The sequence below is a fragment of the Panicum virgatum genome, chromosome 7K (genome assembly GCF_016808335.1).
Source record: "Panicum virgatum strain AP13 chromosome 7K, P.virgatum_v5, whole genome shotgun sequence".
Taxonomy (NCBI): domain Eukaryota; kingdom Viridiplantae; phylum Streptophyta; class Magnoliopsida; order Poales; family Poaceae; genus Panicum; species Panicum virgatum.
In genome coordinates this window covers 31020281-31044116 of record NC_053142.1, presented here as the reverse complement: position 1 = coordinate 31044116, position 23836 = coordinate 31020281, and the positions used below count along the sequence as shown (strand labels likewise).

At 47.1% G+C, this 23836-nt stretch overlaps 2 protein-coding genes across 7 annotated transcripts; both read right to left on the bottom strand.

Annotated features, from left to right (window-relative positions):
- Window positions 1-644: 644 nt before the first annotated feature.
- Window positions 645-5354, bottom strand: LOC120640912 (glucan endo-1,3-beta-glucosidase 14-like). 4 transcript variants are annotated; one of them, XR_005662053.1, is made up of 4 exons: window positions 4995-5354; window positions 2651-3693; window positions 2156-2313; window positions 645-1023 (listed from the first exon to the last, which is right to left on the bottom strand). XR_005662053.1 is itself a non-coding variant. In XM_039916838.1 (3 exons), exons 1-3 carry the CDS (start codon window positions 5074-5076, stop codon window positions 2251-2253), a joined length of 1188 nt encoding a protein of 395 aa, XP_039772772.1. In that variant the 5' UTR covers window positions 5077-5354; the 3' UTR covers window positions 645-2250. The 4 variants fall into 4 exon arrangements, 2 of the variants coding, with proteins under 2 accessions (XP_039772772.1, XP_039772773.1); XR_005662054.1 differs by having other exon boundaries at window positions 2651-3687; window positions 4995-5353; XM_039916838.1 differs by having other exon boundaries at window positions 645-2313.
- A 2922-nt stretch (window positions 5355-8276) lies between these two features.
- Window positions 8277-11321, bottom strand: LOC120640911 (ferredoxin-1-like). 3 transcript variants are annotated; one of them, XM_039916837.1, is made up of 3 exons: window positions 11195-11307; window positions 9027-9100; window positions 8277-8906 (listed from the first exon to the last, which is right to left on the bottom strand). In XM_039916837.1, the coding sequence occupies exon 3, from the start codon at window positions 8883-8885 to the stop codon at window positions 8427-8429; it is 459 nt and encodes a 152-aa protein (XP_039772771.1). In that variant the 5' UTR covers window positions 8886-8906; window positions 9027-9100; window positions 11195-11307; the 3' UTR covers window positions 8277-8426. The 3 variants fall into 3 exon arrangements, with proteins under 3 accessions (XP_039772771.1, XP_039772770.1, XP_039772769.1); XM_039916836.1 differs by having other exon boundaries at window positions 9064-9100; XM_039916835.1 differs by lacking the exon at window positions 9027-9100 and having other exon boundaries at window positions 11195-11321.
- Window positions 11322-23836: the final 12515 nt, after the last annotated feature.

Here is a 23836-nt window from a genome sequence, read left to right as displayed (position 1 = left end):
ACTGCGGTGTGCCGGGAGCTGGAGCCCACCAGAAAGGGCCTGAATGCCGCTCCGAGCCAGTCCACCAGTAAAGTCTCGGCCCAGGTTGCTAGTTCGTTGCTAGTTATCTTTTTTTTCTCGCAACGATGCCTGAAAAGGCGAAGGAAATGAACTACCAACCTGCTGGGCCAACCAGGCGCACTCCGTATTGCGCAACAAACTGTTGTATTCCTCTTTGCCTCCCATTTTAGCTGAGCTGCTTTTTTTTCCCCCCAGCCGCTTGATTCTGATAACTTCGCACTAGGCGCGTGATTCTGCTACCACTCTATTAACCTGCTACCACCTGATTGGGGATACCGTGCATTGGATTCAGATGACTTATCAGATCTCGCTTCTCCAGCGGGATTAGTGAGCTAAGTTTCATGAAGGTTGACATCTGTCAGGATGAACGGGAGCTGCATGTTCAAACAAGAAACGGACTGATGCGTTTGTTTCTGACATGCAGCTCCCAGGGCAACGTTTTGATGCGTTTGTTTCTGAAACAAACGGACGAAGGAGAAGCGTTTGTTTGAACATCCTGACAGACGTCAATCGGACTGATGCGTTTGTTTCTGAAAATTTGAACGGGAGCTGCATGTTCAAACAAGATTGAAGATACTCTCATGTGGCGCTGTTTAAACATATTTGCAGATGCCCATGTCCAGAAGGCAGAAGCTGGAAGAGAAAAACAGTAACAGCTACGTGTGAGGTAACACCTGCTAGCCATGACCTGAATTAATGTCCTGTCTGTTCGACCATATACAAATGTACAGTTGCGTAAAGAAGACATCTCCAGAATAAATCAAAGAGAAAATTCTATTAAAAAAACAATGCGTGCAATAGCCACTTGTCGTCCTCCAATCTTCAGTCAGTTCTACTTCACTGTCAGTGTGGAGCCAATTCTGGCTCCTGGATGCTAAAAAAACAATCCATCTGTTTTGGCTGGCTGTGTGAGTCTGCACCAATCGAAATCATTGCTGATGACGTTCTTCTTCCGGAGCTTCCCTGATGGAACATGTCCCTTACTTAGTTCTATGAAGCTAGACTGCATCTTACTATTACTAATTGGAGGCTCTTTTTGAAGCCTTTAGGTGATGCCACCTAGGATCCTAGGTGGACAGTCTAATAAAATAGAGAAATCCTACAAATTCTCACAAAAATCAGAAATATCTGGCCATCAATTCGGCAACTCTAATCATAATAGTCATTTGATATGTTATTTTTTTCTAATAAATTACTCACCTTTGCCATTATGAAAATAGATTAAAGTAACCCCTACATATGTATCTAAATTACCCACTCTGCCATTATAAAAAAATAATCTAAAATAATCCCTAATCTTCATGCAAATTACCCACTTATGCCATTATAAAATAATATCAAATAACTCCTTAAGTTGTCGTATATATTATTCAATGATATCATAATAAAAAGTTAAAATAAACCCCAAATTTGAATCAAAATTATATATATTATTATAATAAAATCTTAAAGCGCATCAATATAAAATTCTAAATTACTATGTCTATCATTATTAATATATTATTTATATTATTATTTATATAAAAATACTAACCATAATGTGTGTGTCACCATATATTCATGTATAAGAGAAGAGATAAGAATATCAATTTTCATGTTGTTCGCATAGCTCAGGTAAAGTGTTCAATTAAATGCATATCAAACATATATAGAGGTATGATGCAAAGTAAGAAAAAATTGTTGGTAACTGAATCTATCACATTTATTATAATTACATAATGATAAATATGTATTTTTACAATACTGGATTAGAATATTTAATTGATTAAAGAGAGCGTGAGATAAATAATTATTAGATATCTCTAACTAGCCCGTGCGGGAGCATGGGTTGATAGACTAGTAGTAGGAGAATAGAAATAGAAAAAGGACACAAGCTTATGCTCCTAATGAAATGTCGTCCAAGCTTAAAGGAATCGCCAATTTTGTGGAGTGGGTGATAAAAATCATAAGTTCACCAGAACATGTGGTGTCGTACAGAGTAATTTGGGTTAAAGCTTTTTTTTTCTGTAGTCAGGAAAGGAGCAGGTAGATGGCTAGCTGCCAGGTGTTCTTTCCAAGAGGATCGGATCGTGGGAATACAGGATAAGGTTCTTACCTTGCGGGTCTGCTGGTGTAATCCCAGCAGCAAGAGATCCTTGGGCTCCACGCTTTCTTCATCAACTTTAACGCAATTGTCAACTGTATATCCTCTCAGGATAAGCTGAGAGTGATCGCAGCAACTGCTATGAGGATGAGGGCAAGTAGAGGAACCGCCTGCAGAGGACGAAAGCGATGCGCGGTTTCTTGTCAGGTCTCATCGATCTCATCTGGAGTAGAAATGCTAGAGAGGATGGTATGGAAGCTTTGCCGGCGATGCAACCTCTTTTTTGACAGTTAGTGCAGAGTTCTATTGCCATTTCACTGCCGGCATCACTATCACGTGAAAAGTGTGAAAGCAACGTGGTAGGAGCGAAAGGGCAGGTAGAGCTTTGCGAGAATTGACCATAGCTAGCTAGTAACTTATTCAGTTAATCTACGCGTCAGATGCAGAAAGTTTGTAACCGAATTACCTACTTCATGATCAACAAGGAAAGACTGCAGATGATCGTACCTTTCTCGTGCCTCGCGAGTAATCCATGGGTGGAAGGTACCCCCGCAGGCCGACGTTGTAGACCGGCGTGCCGTCGGGGTAGAAGAGCCCGTAGTTCCGCTCGGATGCCGGGCCGGGCTTGAGGTTCTCGTTGAAGAGCGCGAAGACGTAGACGTCGATGGGCACCGACGGCCGCAGCGGCGTGCCCTGCTTCATCTCGATCCTCCGCAAGAGGTTGCCGGTGTACGTCCCGGCGTACTCGGGCGTGGCGCCGGCCTCGTCGGGGTCGCCCCTGGACGGCCACCCGGTCTCGGAGATCTTGACGTCGATGTCGGCGTGCCCCAGCGCCTGGATCGCCGCGTACACCGAGTCCACCTGGGCGTACAGCATGTTGTCGTAGTTGAGCCTGGTGTTGGTGTCGGTGACCCCGGCGTTGGGCTGGAACAGGACGTACTCCAGCGGCACGTTGCCGGGGTCGGCCTTGTAGGCGAAGTAGGGGTAGCAGTTGATGAGGAACGGCGACCGCGCCATGGACAGGAAGCTCAGGATGGGCTGCATGTACGGCACGACGTCGGCGCGGAAGGCGCCGGCGGAGGGCGGGAAGGAGCTGCCCATGATGTCCAGGGAGTGCGCCGTGGTGACGTTCACCCGGCCCTGCAGGCCCAGCGCGGCGAGCGCCTGGTACACGGACTGCATGGCGGGGAGCAGGTTGGCCTTGAGCTCCGTGTCGTTGCCCTTGAACACCTCGTTGCCGACGGTGATGCAGGTGATGCGCGTGGCGGGGAGGAACGGCTGCACGTGGCGCTGGATCCAGGCGCGCGCCGCCGCCGGGTCCACCATCGCCGACACGTTCTCGTTGCCGATGCCCACCACGAACTCCACGCCGGTGTCGAGGAAGGCGCCCAGCACGTAGGGGTCCGCGTCGTAGAGCTTCACCTTGCTGACCTGCATCGACCGGAGCAGCCACGACACCCGGGCCGGGGAGGGGAGGTTGTCGGCGATCTGCCCGTAGTTGATGCCGATCGGAGTCGCCCCAGCCCTCATCATCACTGCTCGGTCTGCAACTGCAAGCAAGCGTCACACCGTTGTGCTACTAGCATTCAGCAATCATTTCAAACGGAAAATAAACAATCAATCTACAGCTTAATTAGGCTGCTGCATGCATCTCTGCGCAACAGAAATCGTAGTTAATCACACGATCCAATGAGAAGAGTTCTGGTCCACATGTGGTCATGTGACTGGGGGCGTCCTACCGAGAATCAACCCAATAAAAAAAAACCACGTACGTTTTAAAACCCATTTCGATCTGCATCTTCTTATTTTATCTGTGTGTATTCCAGTGGCCACAACTGATAAAAAAAGTTGATCGCATTTAGCTGGCGACTGTGGGCGAACCGGCGAAGCAAACCGTGCATCCTTCCAGGCAAAAACTTTTTTTTGGGGGGGGGGGGGGGGGGGGGGGGTAGCAGGACAGCTCAGAACCAGATCAGATGCACGTCAAATTGCGGCGAAAAGGCGGCAAATTGGTCCATTTTCTTGGGTAAAATAGCGCGATGAAAAAAGAGCTCTGATTAGCTAGCTAGAATCAGGATTCGGGAGATGCCGTCTTAGTGGGCGGCCTGCCTTATTACGCCATGGAGCACTTGGGGACCATGTGATCTCACTAGATATCAGTTAAAAGCTCCGATAAGATAATAGCTCAGCAAGTACACCGAATAACCACCATTCCGCAATAACACAATACTCTAGTACCGTTGTAACAGACTAAATATAGATGCTGCCTCATGAATTGTTCCTTGCTGATGCAATATGAAAAAATACCTCTAATATTAAATGATCTACTATGTACTACTATAGGTAATATGAAGTTTTAAATGGAATATAAACAAGAAAAAGTTTTAAATGGAATAAAACAGGTAATATGAAGAAGTACCATCCGTAGTATACATTTCAAGATTGATCAATGATCTGCTATGTGCTACTATAGGGTAGATAATGGAGTGGAAGAAGAAAATACGAGGCTCGTACGAAACAATTGATTGGGCGTGAGTGGCAGAGCTCAAATTCAGGCACTGGGAGCTTCATGCAAATAAAAGGCCATGATTTTTTTTAAAAAAACAATTCGTCTTTTGCGCCATATATAAATGCGTGCCCAGAAGAAAATCTCATCAAGACTAGTCGAATTCTGAGAAGAAAATAGCATTTGTGAGCGTATCAATCTCAGATACACTGTGTATGTGAGAGCTGAAATGGAACCACGATGCATTTGGCGGCCAAGGGCCGTTGACACAAGCTCCGAGCTGACGGCGCGGGTAGCTATGGAAATCATACACGAGAAAAAGGCACGAGAGATTGCGAGCCTCACCTGTCACCAGGACGAGGAGCGCGACGGCGAGGACGAAGCGGAACGGCAGCCACCGAGCTCCGAACCGCTCCGCCATGGCCATGGACACGACGGCGGCGGTCGGCAGCAGACCGACGCAGCTAGCGGCAGGTCGCTCCGATCACCAGCAGAGGGGGGAGAGAGGCGAGAGCCCGAGGCCGGGTCGACGCCGCCAGTGGCCAACCGAGCGAGAGGGCGCGCGCTTGCTCGCGCCGGCGGAGTGGCGCGCGCTTCGGTTGACAAGAGTAAGTGCCTTCTCCTCGTCGCGTGCCTGCGTCGCCGCGCTGCGCTTGCCTTTGCTTGTGCTAGACTCTGGACTCTGGAGCGCGCGGGCGGGGCGGGACGGGGCTTGGCTCTATTTAAGCCGCGGCGGGCATGGCATGGCAGTGACCCAGCAGGTGCCAGGCGGCGACTGACAAGCCGCGTGCCCGGGCTAGCTAGCCACAGCTGTTGGCTAGCCGCGCCGCGCCGCGTGCGTACTAGCTCGCGCGTCCGACGTCTCCCGCGTCGCGCGCGGCCAGGCCAGGCAGGCGGGCGGGGAACGGAAAGGGAAACCGCGAGGAGCCCGGGCGGGCGGGAGCACGAGGTCGTCGCCCGGGAGGTCGACGCGTGGCCGCCCCGGCAAGATCCCCACCGACCACGCCCTCACCTGCACCACACCCGTCGCGTGTGCACGCATTGCGGGTGGGGTGTCGTGCCTCCCGTCACTCCGTGCCCTTTCCGGCGTGCGGGATCCGGCGGTTGCTGCGCGTCGGCGTCCCGGCTCCCTCGAGCGGGGCGCGGCCGGCGCCGGCGCGAGCCTTGCTGCCGCCCCTATTTCGGGGCTGCGCGGGTTGCCGGTGGCATCGACGAGCAGGCACGCGGTTACGTTCACGCAAAGTCAAAGGCCAGGCGTACCCGGCCGTGACGGCCCTCGTGGGGGGGGGGGAATGTCTCCGCGGCTCTCCGGATGGTTTGGTTTCGCCCGCAAGGGTCCCGGCGTGACGGCGCGCCTGCCTGGCCCGCAGCTCGCTCCGAGACGGGGCGGGATGGACCACGACCACGACGCTGGGAGGCTGAGGCTGAGGCGGCGCAGGGCAGGGCATGGCAGCGGGCGGGTGGGCAGGCAGGCAGGCAGGCGTCGCGTCGCTGCGGGGGTGATGGGGCGGTGGCGATCGATCGGCCCGACTCGGGTCGGGTGGGTGGTGTCCGGTGTCCCTGCGACCCGCGCGTGACGCCGCTCCGACGGGGCGGCACGTGGACCGGGCCCGCGCTGGGCGTGCGTCAGACTCCCCCATCCGGCTTCACGTGGGGCCTGGACAAAATCCAGCCAGCTCCCCATCTCGCCGCCGCCGCCTCCTACTGTTCCGCCATTGCTCGCGCACAGGGTACTCCGGCACTGGCTGTGAATTGTGCTTGCAGACCTAATAAACCGGTCAAATCAGGGGGCTAAATTTCTCAAAAAAATATGGCAGTCGAGAGACAAAGTAAGCACTCAAACAGTAACAAGCATGCGGCGCATATCTACAGTGCGTCAGTGCCTAATGCCCCAATGCCTCCAAACGAGCAATCCGTCTTAAGGGCTGTTCGGATGGTCTGATGAACAATACTCGGCTGGCATATTATGGCTTATTTTTTTCACAAAATACTATTCATTCTAACAGCCGAGTATTATTCATTTTACCAGCCGAACAGACCTAAGTCTTGACCCAAGGGGCCGAGCAATCCTTGTAAAGCTTGCAAGTGGACGACACCTGAATCATCGCCCCTTTTCGCATTCGGCACCACCGTGACGACGCTACAAAATCGCCCTTCGAGCCAGTTCACCATCCTTTGTTCCATTCCATCGCCTTTTGGTTTTGGGTGCCCCCGGTCAGACGGACGGTCGCTCGCACACCTAAGGCTGGTTCCAACAGCGGGTCTGCAGCCCCAGCCCACAGCCACAGCCACGTCAGCGTCACGTCAGCTCTCGCCAGCCCACTCGACCCCAGCGCTCCATCAGTCAGCCTGCAGCCTCAGCCCACAGTCACATCAGCGCCACGTCAGCTTCTCCATTCCAGACTTAACCATTTCAGAACGCGTTGCTCTATGATTTAAATTGACACAGCAAAACCACTTTATTAAATTTAAAAATTCAGAAATTACATAAAAATTCGAAATAAAAATTACACGACAATTTAAAATAAAGAAAATTACATAAAATATAAAAATTACATAAATCTACTCGTCGTCGTCGTCGAGGTGAAGCTGTTGTTGCAGACGTTTTAACGCTCGGTCATGAACCTTTTTCTGAGCATCCGTCATACCGTCCGTCGAGCGTGAACTGAGTATGTTCCACTGCTTCCGTCCACGCAATTTGTGATTTTTTGGAAATTTTTTTCGAATTTTTAGATGTGTGGAATGAGCTCCAACCAGCCCTCTCTATTTATAGATGAGTTGGGGACGAAATTTGTGATTTTTTGGAATTTTTTTTCGAATTTTTTGGAGTCCAAACGGTCAAAAACGGCTAATTGCAACGGCTAGCTGACGTGGCAGCCGTTGGCCAATCACAAAGCGCCGCGTGGCAGCCGACCGGACGCGGAGTCGGTACCGACCGGCCGGGTCGATACCGACCAGTCGGTACCGACCGCGTGCGGCTCCAACGCCGGTCGGTAGCGCTACCGCCCCGCGCTCTCGATTTCCGCGCTTACCGACTGGCGGGTCGGTACCGACCCCGTTGGAACCAGCCTAACACTGATCGGACATTCAGGCAGGCGTGGCGTGGTCCGTGGCTCCCGGCGCCACTTCTTTCTCGTCGACCAACCAACAAGGCAACAAATACCAGCCAAGAGGGGATCGCAACGAAATTCGGAGTCCAGAAGGGAAAAAGGAGCGAATCCTCATGTCTCCAACAGCTCTCTTTTTTTTAAAAAAAAAAAGGAGTTGTCTCCAGCAGCAGCCGGCCTCTCCCCAATTTGTCAAGATCGCAGGAGCCCTTTTTTTAATTTATTTTTTCAGTTTCCATGTGAAACGTCCTCAGTTCTTGTCCAGTACTAGCACCCCAAAGCATCCGAATTATTGCCCCCTCGGCCGGCCGGCGGGCCTTTCGGCGACGTGAACGCCGGCCGCCTGCGTCGCCGCGGCGCCGACGTTCCTCAAAGCTTCGCCTGTTTCTTCCCCGTGGACGTCGCCGGAACGGCCGTGAAAAACGGCTGCCGGATTTCGAGACATCAGTGTTGGCAGATTCCGAGTTGTCCAGAGAGACCGACACGGGGAGACATCAGACAGGAACCTTCAGTCTGCTCGTGCCAAAATTACGTGGATGGAGGATGACGATTAAGGAGTCTAGTAGCTAAGATCCAGCGACAAGTACAGATCGATGCGAAATCGCAATGTCAAGAGAACTCAAGCTCGAGTCTGAATGGAGCTGCGGGAGTGGCACAGGGCTACTACTAGCTAGTACAGGTCCGCCTCCCGGTGCGTCTGGATGACGCAGTCGGAGGTCGGGTACGCGACGCAGGTGAGCAGGTACCCGGCGCCGACCTGCTCGTCGTCGAGGTACGACTGGTCCGACTGGTCGACGGAGCCCTGCAGGACCTTGCCGGCGCACGAGGAGCAGGCGCCGGCGCGGCAGGAGTAGGGCAGGTCGAGCCCGGCCTCCTCGGCCGCGTCCAGGATGTAGCTGTCCTCCGGCACCTTGACCACGCTCTCCTTCCCCTCCGGCCCGATGAGCTTCACCTTGTAGACGGCGGCGACGCGGACGTCCTGCCTCGCTCTCAAGTCCGGCAGTGTCGGCGTGCCCCTCGGGAAGCTCAGCTGCAGCAGGGACCGCTTTGTGCTCTTGTTCAGCACAAGCGTGTTGTTCTGTGCGATGGCCATGAAGTTGCAGAGAACTGGAGATGTCGAAGTTGCCATCTTTGTTTGGGTGTCTGGGACCTGTAAATTTCGTAATCAGAGCAACAGCTGAACATTACATCCAGCATGCATATGGAAGTTGGATAGACTCAGAGAACTATGCAAGTCAGATAACTGAAGTCAGGTAAAAAGTTCCAAAACCTGAACCTTCTTTCTTTTGAAATGGAGCTGGCAATACCTGAACTTTCAAGTAGAACTGAGCTTCCAGTTTCCTTCTGAAGAAAAAGAACTAGAAATATAATAACATGTTCACTACCAGAAAAATTCCCGCGTGTTTCGTTGTTTCTTTTACGAACGTTGTCTGGGTACATTTTTCATTAAGACCGCTCATCGTTTATTTCTAGGCAGTTGCTGAAAAACTGGATGGGTAGCCGCAAAATTACAGACCACAAAGTAGCCTATGAACTGAAACAGTATGTGAACTTCTGCTTCTGAGCAACTAGCCAACAAAAGTATTTCTGGTAATACATATGTGGTGCTGAATTGGTTAGCTATTCAGTGCGGCTAAGCAAACCAAATAGGTACTTCTAGCTAACTCGTACAGCTCAAGGCAAGCGCTAGTGCGCTACTGAATTAAGCAGTAGCATCTGCTTGTGTGGGTCGTAGCAATGTTAGCGGTTAGCACTACAAAAGAGAAGAAAGCCTTTCTGGCAGATCTATCAAAAACTCTCTTTCCTGAGAGAAATTCGGCTTATCCATGCCGATCCCCTGGCTGATTTGATGATGGCTAAAAGCAATGTTTGTAAAGTTAAATAAGCAATAAAAAATGGACACCGGAAGTTTTGAGTTGCAGGTTGTGGTTGGAGACCAGATTTTCCTTTCTAACAATGACCTGCAGGATGTGGTTGGAGGCCGGATTTTTCCTTTCTAACAATGACCTAAATCTGTGGCCTACACTTCCTTAAAGTACAGTTTTTCGAAAGAAAAAAAAACTTCTTTAAAGTACAAATAATGGTCTCACAGTCAATCACCGGATCAAGAAAAGGATTCAACATTCAAGTTCCAACCAATGGTGTTTACCAGCTGTTCTGATTTGGATATGGATGTGGATATAAGAAGTGCATGACACGTATCATGATTCATCAGGACCCTAGTAACGAAGAAGCTTTTCCATTTCTGCAGGAAAGGCGCTCTATGTGGATCCCTGTCATCCCCACTTGAATTCCCATGACCCCATCCTAATAGTCTAAAGCCACCTTGGAGTAAACAGAACCTTAACAGACAGACTAATAATAGTAAATCCTTCTGTCATAAGCAACACCAATGAGGCAATAAGAGTATGCAAGCTCCAACCAATAACGCCTACCAGATGTTCTATTTTGGATATGGATGTGGATATCAGAAGTGCACGCATGACACATCATGATTCATCAGAACCATTGTGAGGAACAAGCTTTCCACTCCTGCAGGAAAGGCTCAGTGTGGATCGCTGTCATCCCCACTGAACTCCCATGACCCTATCGCGACAATCTCAAGATACTTTGGAGCGAGACGGAACGTTAAAAGACTGCCTAACAGTACTAGAATGCTTGCATAAGCAGTAGCAGTAAGGGTTAGCAAGTCAACTATCGCAGCACATATTTTCCATAGGAATCTGCAGCAGAGCAAGTTTTCCCCCCCACATGCCCACATTACAGTTACCACTTCTGCGGGTAATGGAAACAAAGACCGAGAGGGTTCTTTTTTTTTTTTGAGGGCGACCGAGAGGGTAATTAATAAGGTTTTAAGGTGCGATAGTACCTTGTAACCTTCTAGGTGACGCTACTGCTAGTCATGGGGAATTATTTGCTGAAGATCAGGTTCCTTGATTAACTGACTCATATAATGCTGTCAGGCAACTCCAGAAATGAAGATGAGTGCCGTCCCACCAACACCGACGCCCCCATTGTGTATGTTAGCATACCCACATACAGGAAGAGATGGTAAAGAAAACCATGGAAACGGACCGTTTCCCCTTGATGATGGTTTGGGTGATGGTTTGCTAGCTGCTATCGATGGAGAATGCATGCATATTCTGAAGATTACTCGAACGACCACCTACTCGACGAAAGCCAGCAGAGATCTACGCGCACGCATTCAGAATCTCGAAACCTTCAGCGCTTCAGGAATCAGGAGTTAGGGTCAGGTCCTTCGCTCCCTAGTAGTCCCTAACTGAAAGACGCAAATGGATAACGCGAGAAGCACATGAAATTCAGCGCGGCGCCCAGAAAACCTCCTTCCCGTTCCCCGCAGGGGGTGCCTTGTTATCGGATAGGAAAGAGATGGATGAGGATGACGATAAGATAAGAGCAGAGAAGAGGATGGCGGACCTCGAGGCCAAGCGCGTGGGCGCCGGGCGTCTCCGCTCTCCCTCCGGGGCTTCCAAGAATGGAGCAGCGGTCACGGGGGATTGGGATTTGGGATACGGGTAGTAGAGTGTGGAAAATGCTCCAGCTGCGAGGCTTTAACCGCGGGCCGTGGCGCACCGACCGCGTGGCCGTGGCACCCACCTGGCCACCTGGGCGGGGCTTTGCTAATGCGCGAGCGCGCGCTAGGAGGAAAACTAGCAATCGGCTTCCGACAGCAGTATAATGTCCCTTTCCGGAAATATATTCTTTCCTTTTTTCGGCTTGCGACACTTACGCGCTCACGCACGCACCATCGCACATGCAGGCACAAACCGCAAGGTAATCGCCCCCGTTACTCGCAAGGGAACACTACCGTTGGTCCCGTGCCGCGTCTCCGTTACTCATCATAGACAAAAAAGAAGCAAAATATTTATTAATAAAAGAAAGAAAGCTCTCTATATATAACTTTTCTTTAAAATATATAACTTTTCCTATAAAAAAAGTTGTATTTTTTTTTGAGAAACACAGTACAGACACAGATGCTCACAAACACGCACGCACACTCATCCCTATGAATACACGCACAGTCGCACGCAACCCTACCTTTATGAACACCTCCGAGAGACTGAGCCGGCAAATTCTCGAGATCGACGAAGTCACCACAGGCGCTCCGCTGTCGACGGGAACGTCGCCTACCACCGAAAGCACAAATGCCGTTAAATCCTAAAAAATTCGCTTCCACGGGGAGTCAAATCCAGGACCTCAAGTGCTACTGAGGCTCTTGTAAACACTAGGCTACAGGCTCTTTTGCAATAAAAAAGTTGTATATAACTCATGCAAAAGAAGAAAAAATTATATATATAACTTTTCCTAAAAAAAGTTGTGTATATAACTTATGCAGAAGAAGAAAAGATTATATATATATAACTTCTCTTATCAAAAAGTTGTGCATATAACTCATGCAAAAGAAGAAAAAAGATTATATATATAACTTTCAGTAAAAAATTTGTGTATATAACTCATGCAAAAGAAGAAAAATTATAAGATGAGAACATAAGTTATGTATATAACATTTCCATTGCAACACAAAATAAATAAAAAAGCAAGTGCCTCCGGTCCTTGTCTCTGCCAGCTGAAGAACGCAGCAGCGAGCGGGGACTGGAAATCTCCGCGTCGGCTAAAACAAGAGATGAGATGAAGGAGAATGGTAATCTGAAAGGGAAAGAGAAGATCCGTGTGAAACGGAAACTGGATGGATCACGTGGATCTGAGGTGGGTCCCATGCACGACCGCGCGAGTGGACAGATCGATCGCTCGAATCGCTGTTAGCGATCGACTGCGCAATTGGATTTGCGACCTGGGCGGCTGGAGCCGGCGCGGCTCCGGCCGCACCAGCGTTTTTTCTATTTTTCTATTTTAAAAAATGTTTCTGGGAGTTTTTGGGAATTAACGCTTATAAGTAGTACGGAAGAATGGAAACATTACATGCACGTAACTCTTCAAATAGGGTGGCATCTTGCAATGGTAATTCAGATTCACCAAAAGGTCGGTGATTTAGGTGAAGGATCAACACACACAACATATGACTGGAATGAAGAGTTGGAAGAGGATAAAGAAGAAAAGAACGTACAAGCTCCAGAACCCGAACCAGAACCAGAACCACAAGGTTTAGCAGAAGAAGGCGAGCGGATACCTAGAATTGTGGAGGACATGGAGAAAGAAGACCAGGATGCACAAAAAATGGAGCAATATGGGGACTCATCGGACGATGAGGACGATGGGCGCTTCCCAGTGCTAGGTGAATGACGTGAAGAGGGTTTTGGGAATCCAGTGGTACAAGATATTAGATGTCCGGAGTTTGAATACAGAGTGAATGAGTTCATACAAGGGGCAAAGTATCGTACAATTGAAGATGTGAAGGATGCTGTGAAGGTCTGGGCTATATCTCTAAGAAAGGTATTCAGAGTGTTGAAGTCTAGCAGCAAACAATACGAGGTGAGGTGTGCAGATAGAGACCGTACATGGCGAGTGCATGCCTACAAGGGGAAGTTCAAAACACACTGGGAATGTTCAATTGTTACACCACATACTTATAGATTGACAGGTGTTGTGGGACATCACCGTAATATCACATCTACTTTCGTGGCCAAAAAAATGTATGGGGTGATTCTTGACAAAATGGATTACGAGCCTGCATTGATAATTATGGACATTGAACAGAATTTCCAGTATGTGATCAGCTATGCAAAAGGCTTGGCGGGCTAAACAAAAAGTGTTTGAGATGCGGTTTGGCACTTATGAGGCTTCATATGACAACCTACCTCGTATGCTTGAAGCAATTGTGTACAGAAATTCTGGAAGTGCTTTTGATACATACAGTGTACCGAGCTTGTCAGGGGGGCCAAGCATTTTGCTACGAGGTTTCTTCTGCATTGGTGCATGTGTGAGGGCCTTCATTTATTCCCTTCCTGTTCTATGTATTGATGACATTTTCCTGATAGGGAAATATAAGGGAACAATATTGACGGCGATCGTAATTGATTGAAATAAGCAGATAGTTCCCATTGCCTTTGCCTTTATTAAAAATGAGAATACAGAATCACGTTGTTGCTGGAAGGGCTAATGTTTGCCTTATCAGTGATAGGCATGTAGGTCTCCTTGCAGCTATAAGGCAGCTCCAAGCAGATAGTCCATTTTCACCTCCTATATGGCTAGATGTTGTTAGTAGGTGGTGTGTGAGGCATATGACTGCTAATTTTTATGAGCGGTTCAAGAATAAGGATCTGATGAATTTGTTCAAGCGATTGGGCACTCAGAATCAGCAGAGGAAGTTCGATGCTTTGTGGGGTATAATTGATGACATGAGCGCCGGATTGCTTAAGAGTCAGACCTCATCATCCAGCAGGAGACGTTCTACAGATTCATTAGTTCGAGCTGCTAAACCATTTACACAGTGGATTGATGGTGCACCTAAAGAGAAGTGGTCACTTCTGTATGACACAGATGGGAGGCGTTACGGGATCGAGACGACCAACCATGCTGAGTGTTACAATATGGTAATGCGTCGTGTTCGTGGATTTCCTCTTGTTGACATTGTTGAGTTCATCATGTATGGATGTGTAAGGTATTTTAGAGAGCGGTACGCATCAGCCGCTTCCTTACTTCATGATGCAGGAGTGTGTTTTTGCGGAAGGGTCAATGAGTACATAAAAAAAAAGATGGAAAAGTCTCGATTTCACTCAATTATATCGATGGGCACAAAAGAGCACATATTTGAGGTATAGAAGAAATGGACGAGTTATATCTAGAACGGAATGGACGAGTCCGAGGTTGGAAAGAAGAAAAAATGTTGCAACTTGTGTGGAGCAGACGGTCACATTTACAAGAAGTGTCCATAGCTTTCAGTACCCACTGCTTATGCCGAGGCTGGACCTTCCGGGAATCTGACGGATGGATCGGCTCCACCTACAAGAATTCGCTCCATCTAGTTGTGCACGCAACAGCTTGCAATGTATTTGTGTGTACGAAACTAAGTATATTATGTATATAATATGTCTAGATGTTTTGTTTAATTAGTTGGCAGTGTGTATTTCTCTCGAATTTGGTTGTAACGAATGAAACCTTCAATGTAATATGTTATGTGGTATTTTTTTTAATGTTCTATTTATATTTCGTTCATTGTATCTTATGTGATATTGTATCATAGAGCTACACGAGGTTCAAGATTCACAAATAAATATAATCATTGCAATCAAACATAGCAAACATATAAGTATTGCAATTAAAGGTACAGGAGGTCTGCCGTCCCGTCACAATTTACATCACAATCTAAAACCGATGAATATCATATGTTATAGATCATGTCATGAAATCATCTAGGTCGTTATCCCAGTTGACAGACGGTGGTGCTGCAGGTGGTGTAGCGTGACTTGACGAACCTCTCGACTTTCCTTTTCTCTCTTTTCTAGTTCTAGATTCATGTACAGGGGACAAACATCATGTGTTGGAGGCCATGGTTTTGTGGGTATGAAGTGATCCATATCGTCATCCCAGTTAACACAAATTGGTGCTTGAGATGGTGCAGCATTACTTGACGAACCTCTTGTCTTTCCCTTTATCTCTTTTCTGGTTCTAGGTTCATGTACAGAGGGAGGAATATCATGTGTTGAAGGCCATGATTTAGGGGGCATGAAGTCATCCATATCGTCATCCCAGTTAACACAAGTTGGTGCTTGAGATGGTGCAGCATGACTTGACGAACCTCCGGTCATCTGTTCTTGCGGAGGCCAAGAACTATCACCCGAAGATCTTCTCCACCTCCTTCGTCTAGTTTGCGGCATAAGTCCACCGAAGATACATACCAATTTATGGAAATTTGGTATCGATTTGTTAATCAACTCCGTGTCCTCGGGATAATCCTAGCATATAATTACACAATAATTTTACTATTTCGTAAATATGGATTACAAATGACGGACGTGATTAGAACTGAATAAGAGTTACCTTAATGTGCATCTCATACACCTCTGACCGCATCCATATCTTACAAGTATTTTGTAAGAATCCAATAACATTAGGATGATTCGCTAGTTCACATACCCTCATGTATATCTTTCGACGTTCTAGCAAGTGTTCCTTTACATCTTGCGTTGTAATACCTCGAAATAATGTGAAATCTTTAAACTCAACTAATTTTGACAACACCATCTCTATCGTACCATCCGCTAATACATCCAACTTCTTACTGATTACAAGATGTGTCATGATCTCAAGTATTATACTAGATTTTTCTTCGGTCTATGAAAATCCTCCAAAATTGGAGGCAGCCATTGCCTTATGCTGCAATATTTAGAAACAAGTTTAATACTATATTTCACTATCCAAAACTTAATTATATTTTAATTTATAATTAATTTAGAAATAAGTCTGTAATAAACTGAAATTTTAATACTGAAATGAAATTTTAATGCTATAGCATTAATTAAATTAAATTGTTTTACAATATTAATGGATTCATACGTAACTTACCTGCAGATCACAAGTACGGAATCCGGCAGGACTTCGCTGTTGCAACTCCCTCACACCACGTCTCTCATTTTTCCCTCTATGGATGTTGTTTGCTGCAAATGCAGGTGTGGGAGGGGGGGACCTCAGCTTTTATATTGGGGGGAGCCTGCCACCCCCTGCCGGGCGGTCGGCCTGCCTGCCGCCCCTCCACCGGGCGGTAGGGGCCTCCATGCGATAGAACTAAAATTTTAATTATATATAGGTCCCTAACGCCCGGCAGGGGGGCGGCACTGCCGCCTCCTGCCGCACGGTAGGGGTATAGAACTGTAAATTGTGAAATCAAAAATATATTTCTGTAAAAAATGTTTTTAAAAAATATAAAAATAGAAAAAACGCGCCGCGCCCTGCCGCACTTGCCCTGCCGCGGAGAGAGAGGATACATAGCATTGTGAACGAGATGGAGGCAGAAGACCAAACCGCAATAGAGATGGAAGAATATGAGGGCTCATCTGATGACGAGCAGTACCCATTGCCAAAAGAGTGGAAAGAGCATGATTTTGGCAGTCATGTCGCAGAAGATGTACGAAATCAGAAGTGGGAGTACAGAGGGAATGAGGTAGTGCAAGGTGCAACATATCCAAACATTGAAGCCGTAAAAGATGCTGTGAGACTATGGGCAATATCATTGAAACGAGAATTCAGAGTCGTAAAGTCTGGCAGTAAAGAATATGAGGTGAAGTGTGTGAATGCTGGATGTCCATGGCGAGTACATGCATTCAAGGGAAAATGGAAGTCAAACTGGAAATGTTCCATTGTCACAGAGCACACTTGTTTGCTGTCAGAAGTTCTTCCCTCGCATCGCAATATATCATGCGACTTTGTTGCAAAGCAAATGTATGAGTTTATTATGGACAACCTAAATTATGAGCCAAAAATGATTGTTCGATACATTGAGCAGACTTACCAGTACACCATCAGTTATTTGAAGGCATGGCGGGCTAAACAAAGGGTGTTCGAGATGCGGTTCGGCACATACGAGGCATCATATGATAACCTACCTCGTATGTTATCCCAGGTTGCTGCTAGAAATCCTGGAAGCTTTTATGACACATACCTTGTACCAGCCGTGACTAGGGGACAAAGAATTATGCAACGAGCCTTCTTTTGCATAGGTGCTTATGTTAGAGCATTTCAGTTTTGTCTTCCGGTGATCTGCATTGATGGCACATTTTTGACTGGAAGGTATAAAGGTCAGATACTCACCGCAATCGGTGTAGATTGCAACAACCAAATTGTTCCGCTCGCATTTGCATTTGTTGAGAATGAGAACATAGACAGTTGGTATTGGTTCCTTGAACGAGTGAAGAATCATGTTGTTGCTGCACGTCTAGATGTGTGCCTTATTAGTGATAGGCATGCAGGTATCCTGCAATCAATACTGAAATTGTAACGTGGAACTGCGACAACGCCTCCATTATGGCCTGATGTCCAAAACAGGTGGTGCATTAGGCATATGGGTGCAAACTTCTATGAACACTTCAAGAACAAGGATCTTAAGAACCTGTTTAAGAGGTTGTGCACCCAAAATCAACAGAGAAAATTCAATGCATTATGGCAGATGCTTGATCAGTTGACTGCAGAGCTAGTGAAGGTAAGGGCATCAGGAGCAGGCACGAGTCAGGCTGCAGAGGCTAGGGATTCAATTGAGAAGCCATTTTCACACTGGATTCAAGGTGCACCTAAGGAGAAATGGTCATTCCTTTATGATACCAACGGAATACGGTATGGTATTCAGACAACGAACCATGCAGAGTGTTTCAATATGGTTATGCGTTCTTGTCGTGCCTTTCCACTTGTGGGAATTGTTGAGTTCATCATGTATGGGTGCATGAAGTATTTCAGAGAGCGTTACACGGCTGCAAGCATAAACATCAGCAACCCCCAAATTCAGTTTTGCAAAAGAGTGACACAATATATGCAAGAGAAGATTGAAAAGGCCAAACTGCACCGCGTCATATCCACAGGTACAATGGAGCATAGATTTGATGTTCTATGCAAGGATAGAAGTGGTCGTGGTATCCGTAGAGATAGAGTGGTACAGGAGAGTTTGATTACAGTTGATGGCAAAGCCTTCTGCTCCTGCATGAAGTCTAAGTTATTGCATATGCCATGCTCCCATCTCATTGCGGCATGTGCAGAGTCTGCGTTACAGCCAGGACTATTTGTTTCACCGTACTTCAGCAAGGAAGCAGCTGTATCCACATGGGGACATGAGGTATACGGGATTGGAATTGTGGGGCCTTTCACTCAGGATAATGAGAATAAGATGTTTATTCCTGATCCAGCCACTAAGAAAGGCAAAGGCCGCCGTCAGACACGTCGTATTCGGAATGGTATGGACGAGTCGGAAGCAAGCAAGGCACAAAAGCATTGCAGCCAATGTGGAGCATTGAGTCACAACTACAAGAAGTGTCCTCAGAATGCACTTCACGATGCTGCTGACGTCGGTCCTTCCGGAAATCCCAGAGATGGAGCACCTCCTACGTTCAGACGAGCATCGGCGAGAATTGCTCGTGGAAGGCATTCGGTGTCATGATCCACAATTGTATTTCATTATTTGTAATATGTAGTAATGAAATATGGCAGGTATGTAATGAAGTATTATTGTATTTATGTGTCCAGTTTGTATGAAATATATATTTACCTATGTGTTCTCATATATTTTTAAATGCAGGTATGGAGATGAACTCCTTGCTAGACCCAGTGATCGACTCGAGCCACAGGTCTTACTTTGCAGCTGTTGAGCACCGATCCCTAGAGGTGCTACGTCCTCGTCCACCCGGCGAGGCGATCACTATACACCACGATTGGTGTGACCGGTATGTAATGAAATATTATTGTTTATCACTTATTTATTCGCCGGTATTCCTTTGTTTCGACATTTTTTGTTTTTTTGCAGGTTACGTGAGGCCGGCCTACTGACTCTGAGCCGTCTTGTCGAGGTTGGGCCTATTCAGCTCGACCGATCCCTCCTGACGGCGCTCGTTGACAGATGGAGGCCGGAGACACACACGTTCCACCTCCCGTGTGGGGAGATGACTCCTACGCTGCAGGACGTGGCCTACCTCCTCGGCCTCCCTATCGTCGGGGAGGCTGTAGGTCCGCGTGTGGTGGCGGCCTCATGGAAGGATGAGCTGGAGGCCCGTTTTGCCCTGGTTGACCGCGTGGAAGAAGCAGGTCCGATCAACCCGCTCCCGCGAGCAGCAGGTCCTTCGAAGACCTGGTTCCTACAGTTTACAGTACGTATTCATTCCATATATAAATTTAATTGTTACAATTCACATGTTCCATTGATAGTTGAAACCATTAATCTTAATTGTTTATGCAGCCTGCCCTGTTGGCTGCGGATGCCGACGAGTACAGTGTGACCAGATCGCTGGAGGCGTACCTACTTTGGTTGTTTGGTTACATCATGTTCAACAACACTCATGGCAACTCGGTCGATAGGATTCTCCTTCCGTATGCACGGGAGATTGCGGATGCGGACGAGGACGTACCGCCCTACAGCTGGGGTGAGGCGATACTTGCAGCCACTTACCGTGGACTCTGTGACGGCTGCATGAAGACACATGGGAACGCTATCCTGTCAGGGTGCCCACTACTGCTACAGCTTTGGTCGTACGAGAGGCTAGCCGTTGGTCGGCCCTTTGTCAGCCACGAGCCTTACCACGGAGGCATGTACGGCGACGAGGAGGACGAGAGGCCCACTATGGGAACTATCTGGATCTGGCGTCAGGTACGTTCGCAACAAATCTAATTTTGTTATTCATTGTTACATGATGTATTAGCGCAATTTTAATTTTACTTATTCGGAATGCAGAGGTCCTGGGCACATGCGCGGGTTAGACGCGCATATCCTGAGTTTGTTTCGGAGCTCGACATGCTGACGCTCGAGGACGTTGTCTGGGAGCCTTACAGCCCAGAGGCTGTGGCTACCCGTGCACCAGCAGGCCTGTCTTCGCACTGCTCCGCGAATGCGAGCCTGTGGCTTACTTCCGCCGTCCTGGTTTATGACATCGCGGTTGAGGCATATTGCCCCTGGAGAGTCAGGAGACAGTTTGGGCAGCGCCAGGAGTTTCCGGTGCCCACCGCGTTGGAGCGTGTCAGTCGCCAGGACCACAGGTAATTATGAATGAACTTGGCTCATACATTCGTGTCGAATCTAACGATTCTTCGTGGTCCACTTTGTAGGTTGTTAAGGAGTGGCTTGACGTGCTCTGATGATTGGCTCACCAAGATCCAGCCGTGGGTGGACCAATGGGAACAGGCAGACGAGCTCTTGGTCCATCCAACAGGACCACACACAGACAGCTCCTTTAGGACTTACCTCACCTGGTACTTGCCCCAGACTCGGGCTCGTCTGGTTTTTGTTGACACTCACCCGCAGCCACACCAGGCGAGGCCTCAGGATGGCTATGGCCGGCACCACGTGGAGACACTAGCTGGCGCGGTGAGTCTCTTGATCATATTTGCATATATATATATAATCATATTCATAAGATAATTCATGTGTTTGTAACTGTACCTTTACTGAATTGATGCAGCTTCGCCTTTGCAACATGATGGAGACGGACTGCTCGACTTACTTGACGAGGGTACGTGCCGGATCCCCAATGACCCAGTTTGAGCAGACAGAGGCATGGTCGAGGCAGCGTGATCAGTTGCGTTAGGTAGTGCACAACTTCGGAAGCCGTGTGCAGTACGAAGACAGCCACGGGTCGTCTCAGGCCTCGTCGTCGTTCCCGTGTCCGTCGACCATGCACGGGCCGACGTCGCAGTTCTTCCCAAGTGCAGGTAACGTACATATCTCTTTAAAATTAGATCAAGTGTTCCTACATATTTACTAATATCACATACAGGATACGATCCAGCTACTGCGTTCGGCCATACTGGAATGTTTAAAGGGACAACACCAGTTGGCGGACCGTATCCAGGGATGGTACCGGGGCCACAGATACCGGCCTACACAGGTTAGTTTATGTTTCGTATTTCGGTTTCTACATGTCATGACAAAATATATGAGCGTACGCTAACATCCACATTTTTTGCGTAGGATTCTACCCCGATGCGGGCGCCGGACCTTCTTCTTCCTCCTTTCGACCAGATAACGAGACCTTCACCTTAGACGACTTCGACAGCTTGTCTCCAGAAGAGCCTGCCGCGTAAGGTGACCCAGATGTCTTGGGGGTATTCACAGCTAGGAGGAGCACCACTTGGGATCTCTCAGCAGCAGACACCGCAGCCCCTTGCGCGTCCTGAGCGACAGGTGAGGTCTCCGGATGTTCTCACCTACTCCGAGGGCCATGTCCGTGCCCAGCAGAGGGCTAAGAGGGTCCGACGCCCTAGGGGTGGTTAGATGTATCTGATGTTTATTTGTAATGAGATAGCTGTGGACCGCTTATTTGTATCCGATGTTTATGATTGTGGTAGGTTACTTGTCATTTGTTTCTATAGATATTATTGATGTGAACTTATTATGTTTGTGGGTTCCATAATGCTCGTGAAATAAGGGAAGTTCTTGCGATTTTTTCCCGTGATTTAATGAAGGACAAGTTACGTGCGGTAGGAGTTAGCGGCCGAGATCTTGCCGACGATGATGACGAATACACGCTCGAATAGCTCAAAATAGGTCCCTGAAAAAAAATGTCTGGAAAAAAAGGGCCTGTCGCCCGAAAAAAAAAGGGCCTGTCGCCCCCCCCAACGGGCGACAGGACCCTGTCGCCCGTTGGGGGGGGGGGCGATAGCCCCCCTTTTTTTTCCTCCAGGGATTTCGTTGCAAATTTGAAGAAAAAATTACACTTTGGGCCTGTCGCCCTATGGGAGGGTGACCGGGGTATATTTTTGAAATATTTCAAAACGGACATATATTTTTGAAATTTTATTTTTTTTTAAATATAAAAAAGAAAAAACCGCTGCTGCCACCACCCAACAATGGGCTCGCGGCGTCGGCCCGTTGGATCGTAGGAGGAAATAGCATTGGGCTGGTCCGCGTCCGGCTGGCTGCCACTGCAACACGTCTGACCCGATTGAACCTCAAAAACCCCAAATGCAAATGGGGAACTGTATAAAAGATTATAAAAGATAGCGGATAGTCTGAACCTCAACTTTTGGGACAAAATATTTCAGGACATGACTTCCAGATATGCCAGGTTTCTTTTTTTTTGAAACTTCAAACTACATTTTTGATGAATTTTACTATTTTCAAAATATAGGGTCTTTTCGCTGCAGTTGCACCGGTATTTACTCAATATATTGTATGTACTATATAGTCCATCAATACGGGGCTCCTTACCAATTTCAAGAGACATAGTATTACAAAAGAGATACTGCATTACAAATTGGTGGATAATGATGGATTTGGGGACATACATCTGATTAGAATTGGTTTTATATTTCTTTGTTCTCTCTCATTTGTTTATATCCGAGCCCAAAACTATATAGGCACTTTGTAAACTTTAGTGGCCTGCAATAGATTTTGCCTATCAATTACTCTATATGTACTTCGATCCATTCCCATTCATATTTCTCCATTTGTGTTCAACATATATTCAATTGGTTGAAAACTTTGCTTGAGCTATGTGCCTACGTTAGCTCTTGTTTCAATCCACTGTAGATCTTTTGTTTTTTATTGTGGCATTTCCATGTAATTTAATGCAGTTTTATAGGTTTATTGAGAAAAATCTTAGGTAATTATTAGATGCATATGTGTATTAGGGGTTATTTTAGGTGACCTTTCATAATGGCATATGTAGGTAATCTAGATGGAAATTTAGGGATCATAATGGCAAAAAAAATTGTAGATTCAATGAGTGTTATTATTAATGGTGATAGGGTATATACCGAATTGTTGGCTGATATTTCTACATTTTTAGAGTTTATATCTAGTAATTTTTCTAGCACGTCCCGTGAGGATTAACGTGGATGAAAATTTGTAATAGTTAGATGCTAGCTATCTTGTTTTTTGTTCTAAAATGATATATTTCAGACATCTGTGGTCATCTAGAAAGTTACAAATCTTTTTTTGAGAATTTTCTTCTTGATATATATTAGGGTCCCTTTATTTTTTCACACCCTAAATGTTATTGTTACCGTGGACCCATATGTTGATGGTCGATAATTCTACTAACAGTATGTTCACAAACTAGCTATGCACTTTGTATTTTTTTTTCTCTCTGGATCGGAGTTTTAGAGTTCAGAGACTACCGGCTGCTTATAACCTAATAAAGAGCATGTTACTTTTACTAATTTGGATCAAAGGAGATATCATGGCTTCTTTCCACCTTCAAAACGAAGTACAGTGGTGGACAGGATTTGGTGGCACACCTTGGTCCACGATCACATTGAATCAACCATGCACGCATGATCTTCTGGAAATACACCCACACATCCGTCAACAAAGATTCTTCCTGCAGTAGTTTGAGGCCTCGTTTAGTTGCGGGGTGTAAAGTTTTTGAAATAGAATTTTTTCACATTTTAAGTACTAAATATAGACTAATCATAAAATTAATTACATAACTCGTCTGTAAACTACGAGACAAATTTAATGAGCATAATTAA

What these genes read in the sequence shown, in the direction of transcription:
- LOC120640912 (XM_039916838.1), bottom strand. Translation starts at nt 5,076, where the DNA reads ATGGCCATGGCGGAGCGGTTCGGAGCTCGGTGGCTGCCGTTCCGCTTC. An exon ending in GCTCCTCGTCCTGGTGACAG is followed by an intron (nt 3,694 to 4,994) that starts GTGAGGCTCGCA and finishes GCTTGCTTGCAG; the next exon opens with TTGCAGACCGAGCAGTGATG. An exon ending in ACTCGCGAGGCACGAGAAAG is followed by an intron (nt 2,314 to 2,650) that starts GTACGATCATCT and finishes CGTCCTCTGCAG; the next exon opens with GCGGTTCCTCTACTTGCCCT.
- LOC120640911 (XM_039916835.1), bottom strand. Translation starts at nt 8,885, where the DNA reads ATGGCAACTTCGACATCTCCAGTTCTCTGCAACTTCATGGCCATCGCA.